This window comes from Melopsittacus undulatus, chromosome 10, assembly GCF_012275295.1.
Source record: "Melopsittacus undulatus isolate bMelUnd1 chromosome 10, bMelUnd1.mat.Z, whole genome shotgun sequence".
NCBI lineage: Eukaryota > Metazoa > Chordata > Aves > Psittaciformes > Psittaculidae > Melopsittacus > Melopsittacus undulatus.
This window is the reverse complement of record NC_047536.1, coordinates 6,067,265-6,094,315: the sequence shown is the minus strand read 5'-3', so window position 1 is coordinate 6,094,315 and position 27,051 is coordinate 6,067,265. Positions and strand designations below refer to the sequence as shown.

The following is a 27,051-nucleotide window of genomic DNA, read 5'->3' as shown; positions in this document are numbered from 1 at the left end:
CCAAGCAGCAGTAACTCGTGTGGATGAGGCTGGGAAGCTGAGAACTGGTGGAAACATGGGAAAATGGGACCAGAACTCCAGCTGGTATACAACTGAGTCTGTTTGCCACCGATAGTATGTTATCTTGGTATGTATGAAGCTAATGACTTTGTTTCCCCATCTTGTTTGAAAAAGTACTAAACGGGCAGGAGATTAAAATGACCAAAAATGGTCAGAGCATAAAGAAAGGAACACGTTTAAAATCCTTGTGTCTGAGCTAAGCTCACTACTTTCTGAGCTACAACTCTGTGATTTAGACAGGGCAGAGATAGGAAATGGGACAACGATGAAGCTGAAAATGAACCAAAATGTAAAACTTTCTTTGACATACTCCATTAGCACTCCATGCGCCGCTTTGGTCTCTCAAGCTACTTTAGTTTACTGCTGGAGGAGGTTGAAAGGTGATTCATTCATAGTTTACAAGTACCTAAAAAGGGAAGAGGTTTCTGGCTGCTAGATGGGATTCAAATCTATCAGAGAAAAGCAGAGAGTTCTCTTGGCTGGAAGCCAAAGCCAGAGAAATTCAGGCTGGGAAAAAGGGCTGCAGTTTAAATGATACAAATACAAATCAGTGGAAGGTCTTGGGCTGGCATTAAGCAGGCTCAGCAGCAGCTAATGGCTCTGAATGAGCGTTCTGTGTCTAAGAGGTGCAGGAAGTAGAAAGAGAGACTTTCCAGCTTAGAGCAGCTGTTGCAGGAGACCAAGGCTGGGGGTGCCTTTCAACTGGAGCAGCCTGTGCATGGCTCTGGATGCTGCATCCCAGGCTTGGGGCTCTGCCTGCTCTTCCTATGCTGCCATCCAAGCACAAGCCACTCTTACAGGGCAGCAATAAGGCACACAGATGTGCTGGTGTCAGGCAGCACAGCTCTTTCTTTGTGCTCAATGCTTTTCACAGAGTCCAAAATATTTCTGGATTGGATTCCCCTTTCACTGGCTGTATTCAAGAGGGAACTACAGTCCATGAAGTGTGGCTTGTGAGCTGAGCATACAGTCCCTTTTCCTGCTGTTGTGAGACAGACAAAGACATGCAGGGAAGCATTTCTCCTTCCTTTTTCTGAGCAGGCTCAGCTGGAGGGGTGCAATGCTGGCAGAGCCCCTGCTCTGGCTGAGTGTCCACTCCATCTCTGGTATGTGTCTCTTTGGGCCTGCCTGTTGAGGAGTGTCACATAATTTATCACAGAAGCACTAGGCATGAAAGGTAAATAGGTATGAGTGAGATGTGACTCATGTTGGTAGGGAGAAATAGGGGAACACAGACCTTGGAAGGTTCCTTGGTTGTCCTTGGCCCTCTGCCTTCAATCTTCTCGAGGTTTCTGGGCTTTGCTGTGCTCTTACCAGCATTTTCTGGGCAGAGGGGCAAGACTGACACATCTTTCTCCTAAGCCATGCTACCTGCTTCATAATTCTGCAGACTGCAAACCTGGAAATAATATGAAGCAGATGCACCAGTGCCAAGGTTAGGACCTTCCTAGTATTTGAGGCACATGTATACTGTTGGCATGGTACAGGGTGACCTCAGTGCACAATAGGAACCAACCGACACACACATTCAGACAGAATAAATATTTGACAGTCTATTTCTCTATTCCCCAAAATGACCTCTATAAAAGCAAGGTCCTGTTTACCTTCCTGGCTCTCTGGGCACAGTGTTCTGAGAAGAGACAAGCCCTCTTCTCCATTCATTGCCCTGCTGCTCTTCTGGGTGACCATTTCCAGGCAAGGATCAGGAATATTGGCTTCACAAAACCCAGGACACTTTGATCTTCACAGAACTAATGAAATTTGGGCAAAACTGAGATAATTTTGTTCAGAAGTACCAAAGCACAGAGACCTGGGAAGCAGTGCAAGATGCCAATGTGAGCCTGAAGCAATCATCTGCATTTGTCCAAGCTGGTTTTTGTGCTGTTCCTACCACATTAGCACATCTGAAGCCCTCCCCGTCTTGACTGCAGCAGGCTTCAGTGTGCAAAAATACGTCAGGAAGAATATTTGATGGGGTTTATTCTTTTTCCCTTGGTGTGCTAAATATCTTTCCTTTGCACCCCTAGGTCTTGTTTGCTTCTATGCTGTGGTGCCAAAGTAGCTGCGTCAGTGAGAGACCTGGTGTGGTTGGAGCCAGAGCTGCTGTGTAAGCCACCCATGTGCTGCCAGGCACCTCTCCTCTCATGGTCTGGGTTTGCCTTTCAGTCACTGGGAGCTGTGCCCGGCCAACCCGTGTTAGCCCAGACTGTACATTTCTGTCCATATCTGGTGAATCGAGGACAGTTTAGATTTGCATGCCCTTGCACATAAACCAAACCAGTATGAGAGTCCTCAGAGCCTCCTGACACAGTAGCATACACATGATGACTGCTGTGCTTCTTATTACATATAAGATCACTTGCAGTGAAAAACTTTTAAATACAACCTGTGATGTCTTAGCTTGGCATGAAGAATGAGTGGAGACATGCAAAGGTCTATAAAATAGTGATTGCTCTAACAAAACCCATCCAGTTTCTCCTCCTTTGATCTTGCGATATGGAAGAGCAATCAGAATGCAGTAGGCAATTAAAAGATGGCTTGTGCATATTAGAGAGAGGAAATACTTTATCTGTAACACATCTTAGACAAGTAGAAATCATTGTTATGAATATTCTTCAGCCAAACCCAGCAATTTGCTATATATTTTTTAAGGTTAATGCTGAAAAGGAAAAGAGAGCTGCCAGTTGAATGAAAAATCACAAGCCTGCTAATGCTTCTTGTCAGGTTTAATATAAAGCCTGGTAGGGATTGATAAGAAGTGTTTCCCTCTCTTCCTGATGTTCCACCTGTCTGAAACACCCAGGCAAGCTCATGTGCAGAACCAGGCTTCAGACTGGAAAGCTTGACATTGCAGGTCCTAAGACCATTTTAAATAGAATCACAAAATCACAGACTGGTTTGGGTTGGAAGGGACCTTAAAGCTCATCCAGTTCCAACCTTTCTCAACCTTCATTTGTGCAGGTTTCCACTGCAGCCCCCTCAATAGCTATTGCTGTGCTGCTGATGTAGTCAAGCTGAATGACCACCCTCTTTAGCAGCAGGCATAGAACATCCATGTCATACACTACTGGGGGACTGGGGACTGCACCCCATGACCTGCCTCTGCTCCATCTGCAGTGAAACCCTCCAGCTGTGGCTGGTGTGGTGTGGGACTGGCAACTGCCTGCTGGCAGTGGTAGAGGTCATGTTGGTGTTGGTAATCATCAGCAGTGACAGGATGCAGGGAAAACAGTCTCCAAAGAGCTTGAGCCTCCTGCATCCTGGCTCTGGGCTGGTGGGAGAGCCTGGAGAGCAGAGCAAACCCCTGTGCTAGCAGGAAGACACATGGGTCCTGTCTATGTAAGGACAGCTATGGAGCAGAGGAGTCTGGAGCAAGCCAGACCTGGGGAGCTCCTCCTGTTCTCCACATGGACATTTTTACTCCATGCCTATGTGCTGGTAAAGCCTGGGGAGCTGAGCTGGTGTGCAGCCCCTCTCCAGGCATCCCAGGTCAGTGGCCAGCAGTGCTTTTGCCAAGGAGGGCGCTTTGTGGGCTTACATTGCTGTGTGCAGCCTCTGAAAGAGGCAGGTTTCACATTGTCTGGTTTCTGTTTTTGTAGCTGTCCCTCCCAAGCTGAAGAAACTGAAAAGCCCAAACGTTCATGTTGGTGAGAAGATTTCACTGAAATGTGAGGCGACTGCTGGAAACCCTCAGCCATCCTACAAGTGGTTTAAAGATGGCAAAGAGCTGAAGAAGAGCAAAGACATCCGGATCAAGTATGGGAATGGGAAGTAAGTATGCCATGGGGCTGTTCTGCCTCTGCTCACTAACTCTGTCTGGGTCTGTGGGACCATCTGGGTAGAAGTGATGCTGTGCTCTCCATGTCACAGATGAAGGATACTGTGGCACTTCCTTGGAGTCACAGGACCATGCCCAACCTATTTACCATGCCTGGGAGAGTGAGCAAGATTCCCAGTTTCCTAAGAAAGCAGCAGAAAGAGAGGAGCAAGGCACACACAGGATAGCTGTTGGGTTTGTAGATGGGGTTCTCCTCGGGTAACTGTGTCATTGGATATCTGAGGTGAGAGATAACTCTTCACCTGCTAGCTGTAGACTGGTTGCAGGCAGCTCAGGTTACCTGGGGTGAATTCTGCTTTGTTACTATGGATTTGAATGCAGAAGCTGCACAAACCCAGCAGTCACCCCACCAGCCCACAGCAGACCTGCCTAAATGTGCGAGGAATCACTGTTATCCCAAACTTAGGTGGACTCAAAGCCATCTAAACTGCAAGGATGCTAGAGCACATCATGATAGTGTCTGATTAGGACTTGTAGTCGCCATATCTCATGCAAGACCTTGTGTTGTTACACCCAGGGCAAGCTCCATCGTGGCTGCCCCCAACCTCCCCTTGAAGTGCAGCCCTCAGGTAGGTGCTCTCAGTGAGTGTCATCCTAGGGACCACCTCACTGGGGCAGAGCAAAAACACCAGGAGAAATAGGCCTCAGTGACTAGCTGTAGGCTTCTCACTTGGAACTGATTTAAGTGAATCCATGTTGATATTTTTCAAGGCCAGCTACTTACATCTGATATAGCTTAAAATAATTCCATCATTGTGACTATGCTTACATTCATACATCCTGACCCAGCCAGCAACAGTCAGCTTGCAACTACCCAAGCCCTTGGACAACTTGTTAATTCTTTGTTCACATATGTTATGTCTGAGTGTGTGAAAAATAGCTCGTCTCTTCCCATTATGGACTTCAAAGAGTATTAACTTTAAAATTAGAAGCCATTAAACAATCACTTAGATCAGTTAGTGCTGGAATGAGTCATTATCAATGGCTCTAATTTAACATTGGTCCTGTTGGCTCTGATTTCAAAGTCACATGTAGAATGGTTGATCTCCATTATAGTAACTGTAGGGTTTGTGGCTGTTCTGGAAAAGGTAGTGAGGTGGTCAGTATAAGGTTTAGGCTAGAAACACCAGGGAATCCAGAATAACTGGCTTGTTATTGATGCTGTCTGCTCTGGTAGGGCTGTCTGGGCTTGCAGGCAGCAGAGGAAGGGCAGAACTGTGCCTGTCTCTTTGCTCTGTTGTTGTCAATATTTCTGTGGGCCTTGTCAGCCCCGTGGCCTCAGTTGTTTACTGGTGGGTACTGGAGCTGCGATGCCCTGGAGTGATGTCTGCACCACCCACTGCAGCCATGCGTGGGAATCCTGCTGGTCCACCCATGTGGACACTGCATCCTGCTGGCAGGCAGTCTGTGGGACCCTGAGCTCAGTGGTGCTACGTCTCACAGGGATGTTGGGGTGCTATTTCCCTCAGAGCTAGAGAGCAATCAGCACCAGACTAAACACCCATCAAGTCTCTCTGGTGATAACAACAAGCGCCTCTTGCAGCATTTCCCTGCTGTGCTCCCAGACATTGTAGTCCCTCTTGCCTCCTGGCACCCTGTGTCCAGCGCAGAGCTGTGACAGGGTGGCATCCCACCCATGGTGGTGCAGGAGTTCATGCACTCCCTGTGTCAGGAACATAAACATATGGAAGAAGGTTGATCCTCTTTCCTCAGGACACTGCTGTCAAGTAATAATTTTGCATTTACCAGTTTCCATGGCAATGCGTTGGCTGCCAGCCTGCCGGTGACAGGCCAGAGACACACTGTGCATGCTAGAAGTGCTTCTTGCTGGCAAAATAAGCCCAAGGATAAACATTTTAAAGAAAGCTGAGCACCTGCCTCCTCCAGTGCCTGAGGCTCCCTCAGCAGCAAAGGTGTAAGCCCAAAGCCCTCACTGTTCTTCCCCCAGAATCGCAGAATCCCAGACTGGTTTGGGTTAGAAAGGACCTTGAAGCTCATCCAGCTCCAACCCCTGCCATGAGCAGGGACACCTTCCACTAGAGCAGCTTGCTCCAAGCCCCTGTGTCCAACCTGGCCTTAAACACTGCCAGGGATGGGGCAGCCACAGCTTCTCTGGGCACCCTGTGCCAGCGCCTCAGCACCCTCACAGGGAAGAGCTTCTTCCTCAGAGCTCATCTCAGTTCCCCCTCTGACAGATTAAAGCCATTCACCCTTGTCCTGCACTACATACCCTTGTAAAAGATCCCTCTTCAGGTCTCTTGCAGACCCCCTTCAGGTACTGGAGGAGCTTCCCATCACTCCCTTTGCTCCCTGCTGTCATTAAAACATGCCCTTAAGTGGAGAGCTTGCCTATGTGGGGCTGGAGCCTGGCTACAGATATTAGACTCAAGCAGTTGTTGATCTGGGACAGCTCTGTTGTCAGAATAGCAAAAAAGGTCAACCCCTTGTTGACCATTTGCCCCTTGTTGAGCAGTCAACAGTAAAGGAGCACCCTAAGCAGATCTGGATGGGTCTGTGCACACTCAGTCTGGCATCCTCATCTTTCAGGCTCTTCTCTCCATGGAGTTTGCTAGGTCCCAGTGCTTGAAAACACCTACAGGGCAGAGTCCTTACTGGCATTGGACCTGTTTCTTTCTGGTCTTGATACCATGCAGTGAACACTAAAAATTGCTCTGTGCAGGGAGTGTGAGGATCGAGGGAGCCTTCTTGGTTTTGCATATCTGTGTTAAGTATCTGAGTTTAGCAGTGGGACCCAACAGTGGATATGGGATATGGGTGTACATAATTATTTCCAGCATGTTGTTAGGAGGACGCTCCAGGGAAGGGTAAGTATCCTAAACTGTAAAACTCAGAAGGGAAGTCCTACTCTATGATGATTAATTCAAGAATAATGGGGTTTATACATCTGGCTCCACTTAGAGATAACACTGGTCTCCAGATAATCCCTGCTCTTTCTTTCAGTTCAGAGCAGAGTGGGGTTTCCAGAGGGCTGGAAATAGAGCACTGGGGAGGGGCTTCCATAGGGAAAGTACACAAAAAGCTCCACAGCATCTGGCCAGGTGTGCAGGATCCCTAGCTGTCTGCTGGAGCCAGGCAAATGAACCCAGCCAGGATGGGGAGGTGTTTTCCATACTGTTTCTCTTGGCCCAGTGAATCCCAAGCAGAGTGTCAGACCATTTGTCTGCGACTCTGAGGTCCTTCAACAACACGCAGAGGGTTAGGATGGAAGGCAAGAACAGGGTTGCCCTCTGTGACTCATTCCTGCTCTGTGCCTGTCTTTCCTCCCTGTGTGTTTAAAGAGCCTTGAGATTTCTAACTACCACCTGTGACTGAAGACTCTTCTTTGTGATCAAGTTTTCATCTGATCCCACTAGAGCAGATCTCTTTTAAAATAAGGGCAGTATATGTTTGTAAGGAGGAGAGGGGCAGTTAACTGCAGCTCAACTCTTCAGCTTCTCCATCAGTCCTCTTCCCTCTTGTGTTTTAAACTTACTGGCAAAACATCTGGTACCATCAGCCAAAGGAGTCAGGTTTGGTTTTTTTTTCGATGGAGATTTGCTGAAGGGAGGGGAACAATCCTGATTCCTCCTTTCTGAACTGCATGTTCCATCTGTAATTAGTAACAGGCAGGGGCAAGCCTGGCTTGCACAAAATGGAAACTTCTCTTTAAGGTAGAAGAAAAATTATTGGCTGGAGTTTTATCTCTGCCTCCATTTAAATAAAACACAGTTGATGGGGAACCTAGAGGAATTACCCACAAAGAATTGCCTGCAGTAGTGGAAGTACAGCACAGTGAGTGGCTCTCCGTCTGAGCTGCCAAAGCGATGCTGTTCTCTGCTGAGTGCATCTGAGACGGGACTGAGGTTGGGTTCTGACACTCCGGATGTCTGGCAAATGGTCAAATGCCAACTGTGGAGAAAGCCAGGAGAGTTTCTGCTTGTGGAGGTGTAGAGAACCTGACTCAGTTCAGGCTGTGCTCAGGGCTCAGCCCTGAGACATGTAGATTCCCAGCTGGAGTCAGAGGGGGCTCAGGAGCCTGGTAGTCTCCTCACTGTTGCTGTCCTTAAAGCCTCTTCTCTTTGTGTGCTCTTTTACCAAGGGAGATTGCTGTGGTGATGAAGTAGGCACATCATTAGATTGGAGAGGGTTGTGGCAGTTCAGTTTGGGACAGGCTGACCATATGACATCCCTTGGGAGTAGTGTCCTACTTTCAGTATCACCAGGAATCCCTATTGTTAGCCTGTAAGTGGAGCCAAGGGATACCCTCCTCTCCTGTTTCTGTACAGTAGTCCCTCAGGCGTTCCTAGCTGGGGCAGATTCATTGCTGGGGTCTTCCTTGTAATGCTCCCTGCTGTAGATTATTCCCCACCCACAATGAATGGGGCTGTGGTCTCCCCTGTACAGCTCACTGCTCTGGAATGAAGGCAAAAAAAAAGAGATCATAATGCCAAAGCAGCAGGGGAAAGAGAGTGCCAATAGAGATAAATGATTTCCTAATTAAGCCTGGAGACAAGGAGGGGCAAAGAGAGCTGTTGAAGCCTTGTGGGAGCCAGAGTGAACCCAAGCAGGCTATACCACCACTCTGGCAGGGGTCTTCAGGCTGACATTTTTAAACAAAGGAAAAGGCTCATTTGACAATGGATCTTGCAAGAGCAATTCCAGATGCCTCGAAGCTAAGACTCTTCTCAAGCACCGGTGTTGTTATAATCACCAGGGGAGCTTCTGCTTTGCTAACTCTCACGATGTCATTATAAGTCTCTGATACTTGGGATTTGGATTTAGCTGCTGAAGGCACTTTGTTGGAGGGGGCTGTGAAGGAGAGCATCTCCTTTGTTTGCCTGTCTGTTGTTTTAAAGGAGATGATGGACGTCATCTTGGCCAATGCACCTGGGACTGAACCAGGGAATTTGAGAACTGAAAGGAGAAGCAGTTGGGTCTTGAGCTAGAACAATCCACAAGCCTTGCAAGTTGGAGCTCCTAGGAGATTCAGGGAATGGGTATTTAATGAAACGTGTCTGAGTTACAGTGGCTAACAAGTTACGGTCAGATGCTGGGTTGCTTCAACTGACGGTGTGTGCAGAGTTAGAAGTGGAAGGAGTTTTATGTGCCTGCAGTGTTGTGTGGTTTTTCCAGTGATGTTGGTTGCTAAAAAAACAATGGGGAAGGATAAAATTTCTTCCTACAGACCTTAGCCCACTGTGGCTGCAGAATGTCACAGATAGGTTGAAGCACTCATTGAGACGTGAGCTGAAATCCTATTCATCCAGTGTGAGTTAAAACGCTTTGCCATGGGGAAGGAAGACTGGGGGTGAGGGCTGAGGCTGCAGGCAGCTCACCTGGGACACAGCACATTATATATCTATAAGCATGAATTTTCCAGGTTCCCCTGGAGTCCTAGGTTTGGAAGAATCTCACAAATGAAGACTGATATGCAACCTGCTCTAGTGAAAGGTGTCCCTGCCTGTGGCAGCGGGTTGGAACTGGATGAGCTTTAAGGTCCCTTACAAACCCAAACTATGCTGTGATTCTATGGTTCTATGACAACACAAGGGACCCTGCACTGACATCTGACCTGTGCATCAGCCTTAACCCTAAGCTCAGCTTTTACGTAGGTATTGATTTCACACCCTGGCAGCTGCTGCAGACTGGCCTGCCACAAAGAGCCGCAGCACACACGGGTTTGCCTCTCAACAGAGCAGTCACAAAGTCCACTCCAGGGACTTGTGTATGGTTGCATTACGCTGCCGCTCTCGCCCTACACCTCTTCCCATTGCAGGAACATCTGTGGCAACTCAGCAATGTGGCCCCAGGCTGAATTTCGGGATGGAGAGGGGTTGCACAAGTGACCCTGCTCTTTGGAGTGTACTTATTGATCTTGTTCCCTTCTGTTGACGTTGCATGACCCAGAAGGGACTCCAGCTCTCACTCTGAGACCAGTGTCAGTGTCAGCTCTACAGAGTGAGGACTGGTTGAGTCTTCAATTTAAAATCAGCCTGTCCCAAGCCTGGGCACAAAGAGACAACAGCACTGCTGAGCAGAGAAGGGGCAAATCTGCTTTTCAGGTTAGAACAGCACTTTAATGTTGGGGGACAAGGGTAGGAGACAGCAGGCAGAGGGGATCCAGGGATAGAACCCCGGTCCGGATGGACTGGCAATGGTCCTGTCCTGGGCACCTGCAAGGACTCTAACTGTGTCCCATGCCTGCTTCTCCCACAGTTCCTGCAGCTCAGACACTGAGTGGGGCAGATGATGGTGTGAGGGGAGGAAGAAGGAGGACTTCTCTGGCAGAAGGGATGGTGGCAGAGCTGCAAAGTCTGAACCTTCCTGTCCTTACCCCTCTTATGTGATTGCTTTGCTTGAGGCAATTTATTTTCCCCTTTCCCATTTGCTATTTCTGTAGCTAATTCCTAGCTAGCCAGATCATGCCCTAGAGTGCCTAGCAGCCAGCACAGAGCCACTTGTTTTCCTTAAGCACTCCAAGGCACCATTGGCTTGCCTGGCTCTGTTGTGATGCCAGCTCTGTGTAACTGCCTCCGAAGGGCAGGAAAGACATTGGGGTGGTTTCCATCTGGCTGTGCAAGGGAGAGGATGCTCCTGGCTGCCACCTCTGTCCTGCCAGACAGAGGTGCTTTTCCACAGCCATCCCCACTCTGCTTTGCATTGCAGTGATCCCTTCTACCTGATTTTATGCTGCTGTGTGCTGAGGAAGATGAATGTGATAGCCCTGCTCCAGCCAGTGGGGCTGCCTCAGATTTGATGGTTGCTGGACCCCACTTCTTACTTCAAACTGAAGAATTAGGTTTTCTGAATCTTCTTGCCAATCATTAATCTGCTCTCTCAGGGCAAATGCAGCACCGTGAAAAGTGCCAGGACAGCACATAGGCTCCAATTAAATCTTTGGCAGGAGTGTGAGCAGTAGACATTACAGCAATTATTGGCCTTTCTGTTCTCTGCAGTATTGGTGTGCTTCCTGCTACCGGCTCTGTGCAAACAGAGAGGAATGGAGTTAATAGATAACCACAGCAGTGTATTCAGTGTGTCCTTTGCAAGGGTCATGTTTGGGAATTTCCTTTTTCTGGGATCTTGGGTGTGTTTACCATGTACAGTGTCTTCATTGACAATTTAGGGGCTACATATAGCGTAGTCTTCAAATTCTTTTCATCAGCCAATTACTCGACTTTACTACTTACATGTTAGCTACCCTATTTTTAGAAGACTAATAAAATACTATAACAGTAGTAATCCTAGAGCTGTTTGTGTCCTGAATGATGCAGAAGAGGCTGAACTCACACAGGGAGTGCCAAGTTCACAGTGAAATATAGGTGTCTTGGTAGCAGCTTTTGGCAGCTGCATTCTCGCTCAGAGATGAATGGCTTTGCAAGGAGATGACCTGGGAAGACAGTCGCATTTTCACTTGGCAGTAGGTAAGGGGATGAAAATGATTCAAGCTTGACCAAAGTGGAGGTGAGAACATGACTTCTGTCATGAGCAGTTTCTCCTTGGCTGAGATGAAGTGCTTGTTTTCTTTTCCTCTGACTATACCAAAGGCCCAGCCTCACATTTAGATGAGATGTGTAAATTACAGCAGATGAGGCAACCCTTCCCAGCCAGAATTTACCAGGGTCTCTGCGTAGGTTGCAGCCAAGGGCTAATCTCCCTGCTTCCCATTGTGATCTGGTATTGACACTGCAGAGGGTGATTTACTCATTCCTCCAAACTGCCCTCTGGGGGACTCTTTTCTCATGGCCAGAAAGGTGTTTTGGGGGATCTTCTTCTGGCCAGGCTGAAGGTATCCTCATGAATTCTATCCCCCATAGCTTGCAGACAACATATTCCCCATGGCTTATTCCTCCATTGGCACTACAGGAGATAATTAGTGCGTGGCTAAGTCATATGTGCTGAGGGTCAGAAAAGACAATGAGGCAGATTTTCCCCTGGAGTAAAGAAATGTCAACAGAGTTGCACTGCAGTGAAATGATGGGATCTGTCAGTGACCCTGGCCCTTTCACTGAACAAACAGCCTGGGGTAGAGCCTTCCTCCAGAAGAATGGCATCCTCTAGCAGCAAGGCACTCTTGTGAACCAACAGTTTAGGGCTTTCCCAGGGGCTGGTGTCCCCAGGAGACACACTGCCCACAAGGGCAGCAGGAGACTTGATGCAAAACTCCTGTGCACAGCTTAATTCCTTGTATGCTGCTACTTGGTATTGCTGTAAAACCACTCCTCAGCCTTCAAATGAACAAAGTACCTGCCTGGGGGCAGCAGGAGGAAGAATACAGACTTGAAAAATGACCATTTCCTAACCAGTTTTGAGGTATTTCAGTAGCCCTTGGAGATAGTAGAATATAACAGAAACAAAGTGGTCATCTTTGCCACACACAGACCAAGGTCTAGTCTCTTTTACATCCTTCGGTTCAGTTCTTCAGTGCACAGGCATTATCCATGTGAATTAAAAGACACATGACTAATGCTATGAAACAAGTTATCTCTGGCTATTTCAGTGCTGTCTGGACAGGGAAATTGTCTTTACTGTGGCCATGCTGAATATTAAAACTAATCTTCATCTGCACCCTTCGTCTCTCTCCTCCAAGTCTGTTACTTTACATTATATAGCATTATATTATATAGTGAGGGCCACAAGTAGCTACACCATCAGTCTGGAGTGTGAAAAGCAAGGAAAATGATCGTGATTCTTTCAAGGGGATTTTGCAATCCAGGAGATCTTCAAACTGTGCTGAAAAAAATAAGCACTTTGGATAGTACAACAGTCTTGTGCATTAAACCAAATTAATCCTCTTTGGTTTCACCTTGAATCTGATATGCTATAAATGCCAACATTGCTTTTTATTCTGCTCACATTCCTCTCCAGTTCCAGGTGAAAGACCAAATGCCTCTCATTCTGTTCTTGGAGAGAAATCTGTCAAGTGTGCCCCCTTTTATTACTCTTTTGTGTTACTAATAACTTCCTGATTTCTATCTTTGGGGCTTAAACCCCTTTATCAGTAGAAGATCATGTACGCAGGTGATATTCTAATGCTGTAGTGGATTTTTCCAGTTCCTACACCTGGTGAAACATGCTGTGCGACTGAGATTGCAACACAGCCAGTTATCATTAGGGTATCTGTCCTCCAGCAGCTGAAGGCAGCGTGTTGGTTAATGCTTTCAGCTCTGCTCCAGCAGATAGCTTCAGCATGGTGTTAGAGGGTTGTATGTTCTACAGGACTTGGAGTTAGAGCTCTTCCAAACTGCTTTCAACACATGCTGCCTGCTTTTCTGCTCTGCATTGCAGCAATAGCTACCAGCCTGTCGTAGGGGTAGTTTATGAAACAGATGGTGTAGTCTGTCAGGGAGGGTTGAGACAGCTAACGGTTGGATGTGCTGGGACAGTGTTGTCAGAGTTGCATTACAGCCCAACAGAGCCAACCAGTTCATCGGGCACCCATTGTACCCTCCCAGCAAGATACATGGGAAAGCTTTAGCTCAAAGGCAGACAAATTTGAGCTACTTTACCTGGGAAGTTTATGTGAGGGCCTTAAATACTGTTGAGTTTTTCTGTTGTGGTTTGTTTTTAAGGGGGCACACGTTGCCCAATAAGTGGTAAATGCTCCATCCCCAGCAGTGTTCAAGGTCAGGTTGGACAAAGCCTTGGGCAGCATGGTCTAGTGTGAGGTATCCGTGCCCATGGCAGGGGGTTGGAACTATGTGATCGTAAGGTCCTTTCTAACACAAACCGTTCTATGAATCTATGCACAACCCAACTGTCACCAGGCAGCAACAGGTCCTGGAGGTCTATAAATTCTTCACTGTCTCTTGTTGCTTGACTCCTAAGGCACCACAGCAGTGAGGACCACAGTGCCCAGGGACTGTCACAGGTTGCTCTAAGAGAGCACAACACAGAGTCAAGGCAGCTTTGTACCACTCTGCTTCTTCAGGCTGCTGTGTTGGAACATGTTGGTCCACATAACTGGCTTGGCACAGTGGCTTGGAGGGGGAGACCTAGGGATTTAGAGATCTTTGCATACTGTCAACATTCATTTAAAAATTGCACCACATGGGGCCTAAACTTGTGCAACTGAACACTTGACCGCATCCTGTAAAACAGGGCAGAGCCCATATCCTGGGAGCTCTACCAAGCTGTCTCCAAGTGCATTTAATTTACTAATATAACTAGTGAGATGTTCATGCTGAGTCCTTGCACTATGCCTCCCCTGAGAACAGGATGTCAGGGTATTAAAAAGATGACTGTGCTTCTGTGAAGGACTTCCTATGGATGATGATTTGCAGAGCCCAAAGAAAAGTCCTTCTCAGATGACACGTTAACATTGTAAATATGTCCAAAGCTAATGATTATTTTCTACATGTCAGAGCCATAGGCCACTGGGACCTCTTTCTACACCTGGCAGTGTTTCCAAGTCTCTAAATAAAGTGACTATATGACAGAACTGAGATAAAAGCTTGGGGTAGAAAGCGGAGAGATGTTCTCATGAGAAGAGACTACAGGGTGTTTTTTGATAAGCTGGCTAACATGAAAGGAGATGTAGTAAAACAGAGGGCCTAATGTGGGAGTCCCACTGTTGGCTCATGAGTGTTACTCAGTGTGTGTTGAAGACTCCTGTAGATCTTTATTAAAGTAGGCAACAAAAGGTTTTGGCTATTAGTCAGAGAGGCATCCCAGAGAATGAGACATCTGCCATAGGTGGGTGATGCTCGTCTTCTCCATAGCACCTAAGAACTCTGCTGCTGAGCTGCTCCCTGTCCCATGTAGCATGCAGCACAGGTCGTAAGCTGACACAGGCAATCACTCCATACATCATCTGCTCTTTCTAGGTGCTTCTGACTGGTTTAATGATCGTGTGCAGTTCAGTCCCACATATCTGTAGTACATTGGAGTGTGTGTAATTGGGCGACACAAAGTGCTTCCCCTATTAGTTGACCTGGATGAAGCTACATGCTAGCTGTCCGAATCAAACCACAGGGTTTGATTTTCAGGCTGGAAAGGGATGAATCCCCTCAGACACTGTGGATGTTTGTGTTTGAGTGTGTGGCTCTCAGTGCAGTCACTGAAGCACTGGACCGCTCAGCCTCCTGGCTGAGGAAGGTGCAGAACACACAATTCCACATTTCCATCCCACAGGCAGATCCCGCTGTCCGTCAATAAAATGGCTTTTCTCTAGCATAGAAAGTCTGTGTGCTGGGATGCTGGGGCTGTTGGGCTCAACCCCTAGCAAGAGGGGGAGCAGATCTCAGACCAAACTATGGCAACATGCTAAGAGCAGTGGGTTCAAAGGGAGATGTTCATTTAGGAAATAAGGGTGGTTGTGATTCCTGGGAAGGGTCTCATCTGAATTCTGACCAGGCTTGGGTGCCTGTTCAGCTTGTGAGTTCAGGCAGGCCATCGTCTCAAGAAGGGGTGATGACCCAGGTAGTGTACCAGGGCCAGGAATGGTTATCAGTTCATGAGGGTGGTTAGCAATCTAGTAAGAAATATCTGCTGTACTTTTCAACAGAAAGATTTCCAGACTGCAGTTCAACAAGGTGAAGCTGGAAGATGCTGGGGAGTACAGCTGCGAAGCGGAGAACGTTTTAGGGAAAGACACCGCAAAAGGCAGCCTGAATGTGAAAAGTGGTAAGTGAAGAAGCCAGCAAATGTCTTGTCTGCCATTCACGCAGAAAGTGGGAGGTTCTGCACATGATCTGTCTTTTATTGTGTTTCATGCTTTTAGGATATTGAGTAAAACAGTCTTGAGAGATAAGAAAAATGCAGCTTAGCATAAATGTTTATCTTTATTATCTGTCAGTGGCAATGTGGTTAATTTACATTTTAGATAAACTTACAGTGTATGTATTTTATTAAAGGGGTAAAGAGGAAAGAAAGCTGGTGGGCTTGATGTTTTCTTTTTCTAAACGAATTTCTGAGCAGCAAAACTCACCAGAAGACAAGTAATTAAACCATAGCTTTGTGATGAGTGAAGTTGCTTCTGGTTTTCATCCTAGAATGTGTGCTCCATCTCTTAGAGCTCAGCAGATGGAGTCTGAGGTTAGGTGGTTTTATTATTATCTTGGTTATAATAATTATATTGCTTAACATGATGGTTTGGTTGCACCCTCCAGCTCAGAAAGCCTCTACAGTGGTTGCCAGAAGCCAGGAGGGTGCAACTGGGGAAGGGATGACTGTGTTCCTAAGCTCTTCCTTCTGCCATTCACAATGGGCCACTGCGGAAGCCTGGGCTCTGTGTTCCGCAGCCCTTCTCAGTGTGATCCAGTTTCTCTGTTGTGGTCTTATTAGCATCAGTCAAATACAAAGGAAGGTAGCTTTTTCTTGCTTCTTTCTGGCATTATTTTATCTATTAACCTCTGCCTCAGCAGTGTTTGAAGTCCTGAATCTTCTATTCTGTGAAGCTGCAATATCATATAGCCTCCCCCTCAGTTACTGTGCCTGTAAAAACCCAGTGCTTGCAAAGCCTGCAGAAAGGCTATCCATGTTCAGACCTCCATGCCTTCATGCTTCATGTCTATGAAGTTAGAACAGCTGCTCTGCTGTGTTTCTATCCAGTCATGGTAGGAAAGGTGTCCAGAATAAGGTAGCTGAAGCAGTGGAACTTCCTTCTTTTCTGGCTTGCACTCTGACTGTTCCACCACAATGTAAACTGTTCCTGGGGGCTACATGTGCAAATCTAATTTCCATGTGCAACATGCTCAGGCAGCATGTGCCAGCCATTAGACCCACATCTGCCTCCTCCATGCCTCCTCTTCCCAGGCACTAGTAATCCCCTTTCACGAGAGGAGGAGTGTGATTGAGCAGTGTCTGCTGCAAGACTCCCATCCTGCAAGCTATTTATGGCACCAGGGACTGCACTTCAGGCCACTACAGCTTCAATCAGCCCCATCCCACATAGAATCATAGGCTGGTTTGGGTTGGAAAGGACCTTAAGATTGTCTTTTTCCAACACCCTGCTATGGGCAGGGACACCTTCCACTAGAACAAGTTGCTCCAAGTCCTGTGCAGCCTGGCCTTGAACACTGGATGGTAATGACAGTATTTGACAGTATTGAACTCCTCCTCTGCAGGAAGGCATGCTATCTGACAAGGTCAAATTCTCTTTGCGGTCCCTTCCAACCTGGTATTGTATGATTCTATAATAGATAGCTGCTTTCACTTAGGTCACAGGGAGTATGAGGACATGCCGGAGTTGCTGGAGTTGTTGACCTGAAAAACTACCAAAGACACACAAAGATCTGTCCTGTACCTTTTCCTACTGGGAGCTGCAGGCTGCAAGGTGCTGCAGATCCAGTCAGTTGCCTGCTGCACCCTGCTGGGGCAGTGCCTTGATTAATCCACTTTCTAAGCTCCCTGCAAATCTGCCTTTGGCTTGCCACTTTCAATTGCATGCACCCCTTGCTGCTGCTGCTTCTTGCAGGTCACCTGGCAGGACAGCAGCTAACTGCTAGTGATAGTCCCTTGTAAACAAGTGATGCTGTTCACTGTAGGCTTTTGCAGCTCTGTCACCCTCTTTGCACTCTTTTTTCTCTTCCTCCTTGAGCTACCCAGAGCCAAGCAGCTTTCACCTGTGCCCAACACTTGCTGTTCTGGAGTCTCCATCTTTCCTTTCTGCTGGACCTTGATATCTTTTCTCACTTCTGCAAGCTCCCTTCTTCTGTGGTATCTTTCAGTAGAAAACTCCTCAGAGCATCTGCTTGTCCCTGAATCCACATGTGTCCTGTCTTCTGTCCCTGCCTGCATTCTTCTCCAGGCCCCTTAGCACTGATCCTGTTGTGGCTAAGCCTCAACACAGTGCTCTGCGAAGTTTTAGCAGTTTATAACAATTGATCAGAACAGATGTGCAAGCTGGCCTGCCCTTGGAGCCCTTCCCAGAAGCTCACTCCAGCTATTGCTGGTTTTAATGTTCTGGTGCTTAATATTCTGCTTCTTAAGTGCTTGCCTTTCATTTGGATCTTGGTGCATTTGCCTGTCCCGGGCAGGCTGGCTGGTACCGATGCTTTGGGACCATCTGCAGGAATTACACCTTCAGGTCTGACATTTAGCAGTATTGTTGGAGGACCTGTGATGTTGCTGTGATACAGGCATGTGAATCTAGGACTGGGATGAGGTCCTGAGCTAATACTGCATCTTGTGTATAGAGAAATGAGGTCTGCAGACTCCTCTGGGTGCCCCTGCAGAGAGGTGCCATTGCAAGAGGTAATCTGCAGCTTGAAATGAGCATTGTGGAGGAGTCCTCAAACCAACATGCCATTGCCCTCCAGGGATGCAGAGGCCAGAGAAAGAGGCTCCTGAAACCATTTGGATCCTGACTGGCCGAGAGGGGGCTCACACATGATACCTTCAGGCACATGGATATGAAGATCTGAGATGCAGTCTCTGCTGGCAAAAGTTTCTCAGGCCGATGAGGCAGTGTTGCTGTTGCAAAGTACCCTTTGCTCTCTTCCACTGCCACTTTCCAGTGTACACCAGTCTCTAAAGAGCACCATTTCCGCCATGCAGATCTGTTGTGAATCACCAAAACCCCCACACTGAAGAGAGATCTTCTGTAGAAAGAGAGTGGCTGCAGTGCAGTCACCCCTTGTCACTTAGAAAATGTCCCTCAGCCAGACCCATCACCTCATGTCTGCTCTGCAATTCTGGTATTGCCACAAAATGCCTTGCTCAGAGATAAATGCTTTTGCCTTGAAAAGCTTTGGGAGGGTGTCAGTTTCTGAGGAAATGCTTCTGGGTTTAGCCAAAACATACTGAGCTTTGGTGCTATTTTCAGATTTTTACTACTTTGAGGTAAATTAGATGCTTTATTAGAAAAATGTCTGATTTCACAGCTCTCTTCATTGAGTATTGGAGCATTAGTATCACATGGGCACAAGGGCACAGCTGAAATGTGCCTGTTTCAGGCTCTTTGTTTTTTCCTCAGAAAACTTCAAGACTCCTCCTGAGCTGACATCTTCCCCTCCCCTTTTTGTTTAACACTGCAGGAAAAAGCAAACTTGTCTGAAAGTTCTTTCTACTTCTACCTTTCCATGGAGGTCTCAGCACCCATCTGTGACAGGGAACTGCCTGCACAGTGTAGGCTCCTGGTGCTTTCTCCTTTGTGAATCTAGAGGTGGTGAGGGACTTTGATCCGGAAAGAGCTGTTGCTGCCAGCAAGCTTGAGTAGAGCTTGTGACTGTGGACCTTTGACTTCCCCAGTATCCTGGTTTATAAAGAGGAAATTGCTGGATGTGCTTGGCTCTCCTATTGTCTCAGGCCATGGGCTTCACCTGCTTCATGTACCTCCATCTCTTATACAAGCATTACATTGTGCTGTAGAACTGCACTTACATGTGGGATGGAGGCTCTTCAGATGGTCTCACCTTCTCTTTAACTCCACATTTTTCTCACTGTCATGTTCTGTGATCCCATCTTTACACTCCCATAGCCACCACAGCTAAGAAAACCTCCCACAACAATAGTTCATCACCTGCCAGGTGAATCCTGAGTCCTTTTATCATGACAGAGATCCTAATGGCATGAAGCCCTCTACAGCAAGGGGACCGATGTGCCCTGTGCCATCCCCTGCAGGGGCACTCCTTTACCTGCCTCTGATACCCACCCATCTGAGCGTCCTCTAACCAGTACTAACATGTTGACAGCCATGGCAGCCTGTGCCACCCAGCAGCACCTCCGCTTGTCCTCCCCCCTGCAATAGCTAAGCCCACCCTTCTCTGCTCAAAATAGATATTTTGTTCACTACTTTCTTACCTTAATTTCCCCAGGAACAACGAAAGCACCACAAGTCTTACCAGCCTCAGAAACTAAAATAGTTGTTATGGAAGAAGAGTGTAAGTACCTCTCCCCACTCCCCCCATATAGCTCCTTTCCCCTTACTTGCTTTGTTTTTATTACACATTTTGCATAAATGCTTTATTGCCTCCTGGAATCTTCTTTAATCACCACTTCTCTTTGATTTCTCCCAAAGCCACTGATCTTTCCCTGGATCTTTCAAAGAATATGATTTATACTGCTGGTGCCTATACTAGAGAGGGAGAGGCTGATAACTATTGCAATGGGAACTTGAAGAACATGCTTCTTAAAATTACAGCAGGTTTTTAAGTGTTCACAGCTCTTGCAATATAGTCCCTGCCCATGGCAGCGGGTTGGAACTAGGTGATCTTAAGATCCTTTCCAACCCTAACTATTCTATGATTTATTGGTACTTGTAAGGTGTGCTTTGATTTAGCAGGGATTTTTTGTTGGTTTAATTTTAAGGTTGAGTTTGTTGTTTGGGTTTTGGGTATTTTTTTGAGGATAGGTGAGAAAACCAAAGGAGGCTTTAGGAAATACAAGAAAAAGTACATGAGTGTTCTAAACATACGTCATAAGAAAATTGCAGAAACACATCTGTGTTCTGCCTTCACATTTTTTCCTAGAGTGTCCAGAAAGTAAGAACAGATTACCCCGAATGTTTCATTTGATTTAATGTAGTAGAAGTGCTTTTTAGCATTCCCTCCTATTCAGTTGTCATGAATGCAGTAGACAATGGGCACTCAAAAATACAAATCAAACCATATCTACAGGGGCATATCTAGAAGGCAGGAGCCTGATCACTGGTTTGGCTCTTCCTAGTGGAGGCACTATTCCTGTGTGTGACACTGTCTCTGTGCTGGGGAACACTGAAGAGCCCAGCAGGGTCCCCTCTAAATGAGCAGGCACCCAGAGGGCTGAGGACCATGCAGTTATTTGAGGTCTGTGCTGTGTTAACATTCCAGCTGCTCACAACCTGACCTGGCAGCACAGCTGGCTCTGACTCTGTTGATTCTGCTTTGCAGAGTTCATGGGGATGTTTCCTCCTTGGAAAGCTCAATTGTTGATGATTTTAAAGGAAATGTGATTGCAGCCACAGCAGGGACTGGCCAAGTATCTTTTAAAAGATTCTGATTAGGAAACTATACTTGTGTTGTGCTCTTATGTCGTGTTTAGCCTTCCACTGCACTGAAGGCGTCAAGCTGAGACACAACACCATTAACACAAAGACCATACTGTCCTTCCCCAGGATTTTTCCATTGTGTTCACCAGCATAGATCCATGCTGCTGACTTGCATCACATTAGATATATGCTATTTTTGATAGAAGCCAAATTTCAACAACAGAAAGGAAACTGTCAAAATACCATGTGGCTTGCACAGAACTTTCTCCTTTTGAAACACTTCTTTCCTCTGGAGGAACATCATCCTTGACTGTGGGTTTTTTTTCGTTAATGATGTGAAGAGATGGTAAAGTCTCCAGAATTAAAGCTGTAATTGACTTTTTCCCTCACATTCCTTTTTCATGATCTCTTTCAGTTGTTACCTAAATAACACATAGTCCTTCTGATTTTTATGGTTACTGATGATCTATCATAGAATTGCACATCTGTATAACATATGGGAAGGTAACGAAGATATTGTGAGGTGTGATGCTTTGGAAAGCTGGCAAATACCTCATTCTTGTCAAATTCTTGCATATCTTTTAAATATCTGTAGCCAAAAGCTTGTCTGGCACCTGTAGGTTGTCCAACCCCTCATTGTTTCACTGAAAGCCTGTAAATGATCCACTGGATTTTAAACACCACATTGAGAAAGCACCATGCAGACTTGGTGGTAGCTGCAGTTCCCTGGTAAAGGAGAGACTGCCTCTCACAGGCAGCTTGGTCATGATATTGGTCATTTCTGCTTGGCCTGTGGCTTGAGGCAGGCATCTTACCAGGTATGCTTGGCAAGGGTGTTAGACTCTACACCCCAAGAAGCTCACTGTGTTCTCCCCATGGCCCAGACAGCCCTTATGGGCAAGAGGGTAGAAGCCCATCACTCCATGCAGCCCCACGTGCCTTGCCCTCTGTAGCCGTGTTGCTCCTGGTGTATACGCTTTTAACTAGTCTTTTTCCCAGACATCCCAGCTCCTTCCTCAGTGGTTTGAGCTTCCTTTCTACCCTTGCCTTGGGGAAAAGAGTGTGATATCAAGTATTCCCCTCTGGAGCATTGTTACAGCCCTTCTTACCACCTCTGAGTGTGCTATGTTCTGAGTCACCCCTGCCTTCCTCAGTCTGAGGGCCAGATTCAGAAAGGAACTCTGGTGTCTGGGAAAGTCTTTCCATGATGCTGTGTACCACAGTCTTACACCTTCCTCTGAGTATATATTGGTTTGAGCATTGTCAGACTAGAGCAGCCCTAGAAATGCTTTCTTCAGAAAGCACTGGTGCCCAAAAGAGAAGAAATGCCTACTACTCTTATGAAGTCTTTCTGTTGAGCCCAGTAAGCATAACACAGTTGTGGTAGCCCCATACATAGTGAAAAACTATTAAATAAGACATGCTGTCTTGTGTTTGTCAGAGGCTAAGATTGTGCAGTTGGGTGGTCACAGTGGCTCAGCTCACAGGCAGAGACTTGCAGGAATGGGGTAACTTGATCACATGCAGAAAGAAACATCCTTTATGCTCATTTCAACATCCAGAGAGCTCAAAATGGTAAAGTGATCCTGTCAGTGTGCAGCTTGGAGCAGCTAAACAAGGTTTGGAGGTCTGTGGCTACAGACCTGCTTGGTAAATGGAATAGGAATTAGTGTCAAACCTTAGAAACATTTAGATGGAGGCAGAAAGGGAAGAAAGTTGAGAGCAATCTGAGACATCAGGTATATACAGGACAAAGATACTAAAATCTTATCAAAGTTTTCTTTCTAAATGGTATTTAGAGATAATGTTTGAAATCTCTTAAAAGGTCAGGTAATCTCTTTTGCTTGTTTTCTGCTGAGTTCCCCTCTAGTTTATTTCCTTGATTTTAACAAACAGCTGAAGTCTTGAGGGTAAAAAGTTATTACAGGCTGGGTGGACAAAGCATGGTTTGGGTACTGTCAAGATAGAAGAGGATCCATCAGTGATGAGCAGATGCTCTAAACCAACATGTGGATCATTGCAGCTGCTTATCCTATTCATGCCCTTTGGCTGGGTAACACTCTAGCTAATCTGGTTGAGTGCCTTTACTAATGGCACGTAAGGTGACATTGCTGGCCAGGCTACAGGCGCTCTGCAGCAGAGAGAGGTTTTGGATCAAATGAGAGATGAAAAAGGGAGAAAGAGGAGAAGAGGCAGTGCTGAGCTTTGCTGGGAACATGAGGATTGGGGGATAATGTGAGGATGAATGAAAGCTGGTCTCTTCAGATTGATTTTGGGGAGGTTTATTTCAAACTGCTGAGGATCACAAGCCCTCCCTGAAGTCCCTTTATAGGTCCTCATGGGAAGGTAGGTGAAACAGCACTTCTTTCTCCAGTTACATCTAACTTTCCACACATCAGTTTGGGTCCACAGGTTTCATAGCTGTCATCTTGGTGATAAAATTGGTGGACTTGGTGGACTAAATCTGTAAACTTATCGGTTTAGACTTATTCAGTTTCTCTCCCATTTAATACCTTCCCCAGTTCTTAGCATGGCTGGGTTGGAAATGTTTTCCTTACTGTCTTTCTCCCAGGTGAGATAGGCTTGGTGGACTTACATGAATGCAATGGCTCAATGATGTCTTTACTGTGATGTGGTTTCCAAGTCACATCTAGTTGAAGCTTGTACTTCAGGCTCAGGCAATTCTTCCAAACCTTGTCTCAAGTGCAGTCTGGTATACTTTTACTGGATAACCATGGCAGACCTGAATGTCATTCTCTGGTCTCTTAGTCAGAAGCCACTGTGCTGGAGCCAGCAATGCTACAAACATGAGCATGGTGCTGTTTTGGAGTTGAAGGGTGTCCAGCTACCTCCAAGCACAGGTAGAACAGACGGAAGTCAGTCCACCAAGGGCCATGTGGACAGACCAGTTTTCAACATTAGACTAAATATAAGTCCTGGTGTGGTCTGTGCTCAGATGATTCAAACCTCATGGCTGGAGGTGTGGTTGATAATGGAGTGGTGCCTGCATGCATGCACGCATGGGACCCTGAGGTGTACATGCTGCACATCTCGCTGTCAGGCTGCAGGGAGAGCTGTGTTTTGCCTGTCTGCTGTCAGGTTCCACACTGTGTATTTTTAAGTAGTCATCAGATCCACTACTCTAAAGACAGGGTGTTGTGACTCTAAGGCAAAGATGGGCAGTATGGAATGAAGTGTAGGATGGAAGCTTATGTCCCATGGAAGAACTGCGACTGTAAACCCAGCATTCAGAGTAGGAGCCTGTGTATCAGATCTGCTCTGTAAGAACCCATCTTGTGATCCTGGCATGTTGCTTCACTTCCTTGGCTTCAACTGTCCCACCTGCAAAAGGCTTTTTAGTTCAGTTGCCACTGACCCTGCCCCTGCAAAAGGCTTTTTAGGTTGTTGAGCAAAATCCTTCATTGGAGTATCATGTTGCTGCTATTACATTTGGTGATGGGGATTTGGGAAAAAAAGATGCTGCAGCACTAACACATGCATTCTGGGACCCTTGTGGTAGAGAAAAGCATAGGAAGTGCTGGAGAGATCAGCCTGGAAGAGCAACTAGAAGCTTTATAATAACACAGGACTTTGTCCCTGCAGTAACTTCCTGTCCTATGGAAGCAAGCAGTCCCTTGGCACTTGGAAACCTTTAAACTCCCTTCTCAGTGGAACACCTGAACAGTGCAGATGGGAGATGTGGGCAGCGCTGCCTGTGTTGTTTTGATCAGCACTATCTGATGCTCTTGAAATGAGTGTCCTGCAGTCTGGCATTTGTATTTTGGGATGAACTTCAAATCTGCAGCTATTGATCCTCATGGTCCCCTGGGAACATAATTCCAGCAGGATCTGTTTCAGTAAAATGCAGGGGTAAATATTGGGTCGTTTCCAAATGAATAAACACACAGGCGCAGAATTTTTATGAGCTCCAAGGTCCCCAGACTGTTGCCAGGTGAGCCCCAGTCTCCACAGACACTTCTGATTCTGTGTGCAGAGAGCAGTGAGCCTCTGTTCAGGTTTATTAAGAGAAGAGGGTGTCATGCCAGACGTACAGAAACCTGCCACAGGAAGAATGGTTAGGATCAGCAGCTCCTCCATGCATTAATCAGTGTAAATTGTGGATTTAGTGTGGTTCATGCCAGGATTACAGTGCTACAACTAAGGAATAGCTTGGCCAGACACCTTCTCATCCATGTTCTTCTGACAAGCTGTTGGATGAACTCGGTGGAGAGGAACCTCAGCAATTCTGTGTTTTATCAGTATGTACATGAGGCATATACAGAGCAGGCAATCTGTATACACTCTCCAACCAGCTGAGTTCATCTGTCTAACTGAATGTCTAAATATTGAGAGAATGAAGTGTCTGTACTCTATGAACCCCCCAGTCAAAGTTAGTTATAACACAAAGGAGCAGCGAACCTATCGCCGTTTCCCTGCTCTCCTCGACAGTAGCTGTAGTTTGTGAAAAACCAACTGTAATTTATAGTCCAAGCTGCATTAAGTAACTCTTTGCAGGGCGAGTATTTCACCAGATCTCAGGGAGTGGGCTGCTGAGCTGCCTGTAAAAGCTAAATGACATGCATGGTAGGAATTTTGTAAGGATCCGTGCACAATCATTAATGGCCTTTCTGTGCATATGGATTGTATGAAGGGAAGTCTGCATGGCAATGTCAGTGTCTGCGGCTCTCCTCTCTTGCCCTGTCATTGATGTTAATCCCAGATAACCTTGATGTGGGATGGAAAATAGATGCTCTGAATGACTACAGTGCTTTGAATCTCTCTTGTGTTTACGCTGCGCTATGCTCACTGTCTGGAACAGCAGCAACAAAACGTGGCTTCCGGTTGTTCTCAATCACATCCATCAAGAGGCAGCCCTATTTTCCCCATCCTCACCTCCTTACTCCCTCCTGCTTTGTTCTCAGCCCTGGGACTTTCCAGATAGGAAAGGAGCTGCTGGCTGTGCCTGTAAAGCCACTGACAGCTCAGGGAAATGAGAGGGGATGATGACTATTTTTTCTAATATAAGATCCAGGAAAAGGCAGATTTAAAATCAATAGCTGGAGATGTGTCTTTGCACACTGTGTGTGTAACACTGGAACTCTTGTCACAAATAGTGTGGATGTTACAAGATTTGTTCAAACAGCAACACATGCTCATGGAAGAGAAACCCATCAAAGGCTATTAAACGTAAAGATACGGTGGCTGACTTAGGTTGTCTCAGCAGCTCATCCTAGATGTCCAGAAGAAAATGATCATTGCATGCTTCTGCTTGTCTTCTTCCTTAAGCATTGACTGTAGGCCACTGTCAGAATCAAGACTGGGCTTCGGTTTGACCAGTACTGCACAGCTTATAGTCTTATGAAGGTCTGTATTTCATGATGCTCTCTTCTCAGGAGGGAGCTGGGCTGACTGCCTCTTTTTGTAGCCTTTGCTACATCTCTGCTGCTAACAAATGGACCATGGTAATACGAATCTGTGACTCAGCTTTAAAACACTTTGTGCTTCTTTGGGAGAAAAGGCACAGTACTTGCAGAAAACAGGATTTAAAAGATGACAACAAGATGCTGCTAGGAGAACTGATGAACCATGTATTTTTATGACAGGCATAGCTCTGTTGACAGCTTTCTTTCTAGCAGTACACAACATGCATGTTCCAAGCCCCATTCATGTTAGAATCTTTTGTATTTGTTTAAAAGGAACAGAATTGTTCATGTGAGATGAAAATCCCATGCAACCTCTAGCTGGTCAGCACTGTAATCCACTCTGGTATCACAACATCACACAGCACTGCATCTTACTGTCCACCTTTTCTGGTGGAAATGGTACCTTTTTATCTGAGGTGCTTTTTATGTGCAAGTTTCTGGCCTGTTTTTATTTCTCCTTCTCTGTTTCCCCCTTACTGTGGGAAGGCTTGCTCCAGAATCTTTTCCTGTAGGATTTATGATGTGAGACTGCCAGATGGATTGTTTTGCTTGCTAGCAACCAGTACATTTGATGGTTGTAGGGGTGACGGTTTCCTGCAGGCTGTGCTTGTTCTTCATCCATGTGCCTTTCAGTTTGCACCAGTGCTTTTGTTCATGAAGCTTCAGTGCTCCCTGATCTGATGGCACACTTGCAGCTGTAGCAGAGACCTGTTCATTGTGCAGTTATAAGGTACATCACCAAAAGCATGCACTCCAAACCAAAGCTTTACAGCTCCCACACTGAGTGCTGGCCCAGCAGCACTCAGGGACCCTTCAAAGGG

The 27,051-nt window shown here is 46.5% G+C and overlaps 1 protein-coding gene across 1 annotated transcript in view; it reads left to right on the top strand.

The window, feature by feature from the left end:
- NRG2 (neuregulin 2) overlaps nucleotides 1–27,051 on the top strand; it is a 156,472-nt gene that overhangs the window by 94,060 nt on the left and 35,361 nt on the right. The window contains exons 3-4 of the mRNA XM_034066958.1: nucleotides 3,660–3,831; nucleotides 15,405–15,523. Coding sequence (XP_033922849.1) covers nucleotides 3,660–3,831; nucleotides 15,405–15,523 — 291 coding nt within the window. The remainder of the gene's footprint in view (nucleotides 1–3,659; nucleotides 3,832–15,404; nucleotides 15,524–27,051) is intronic.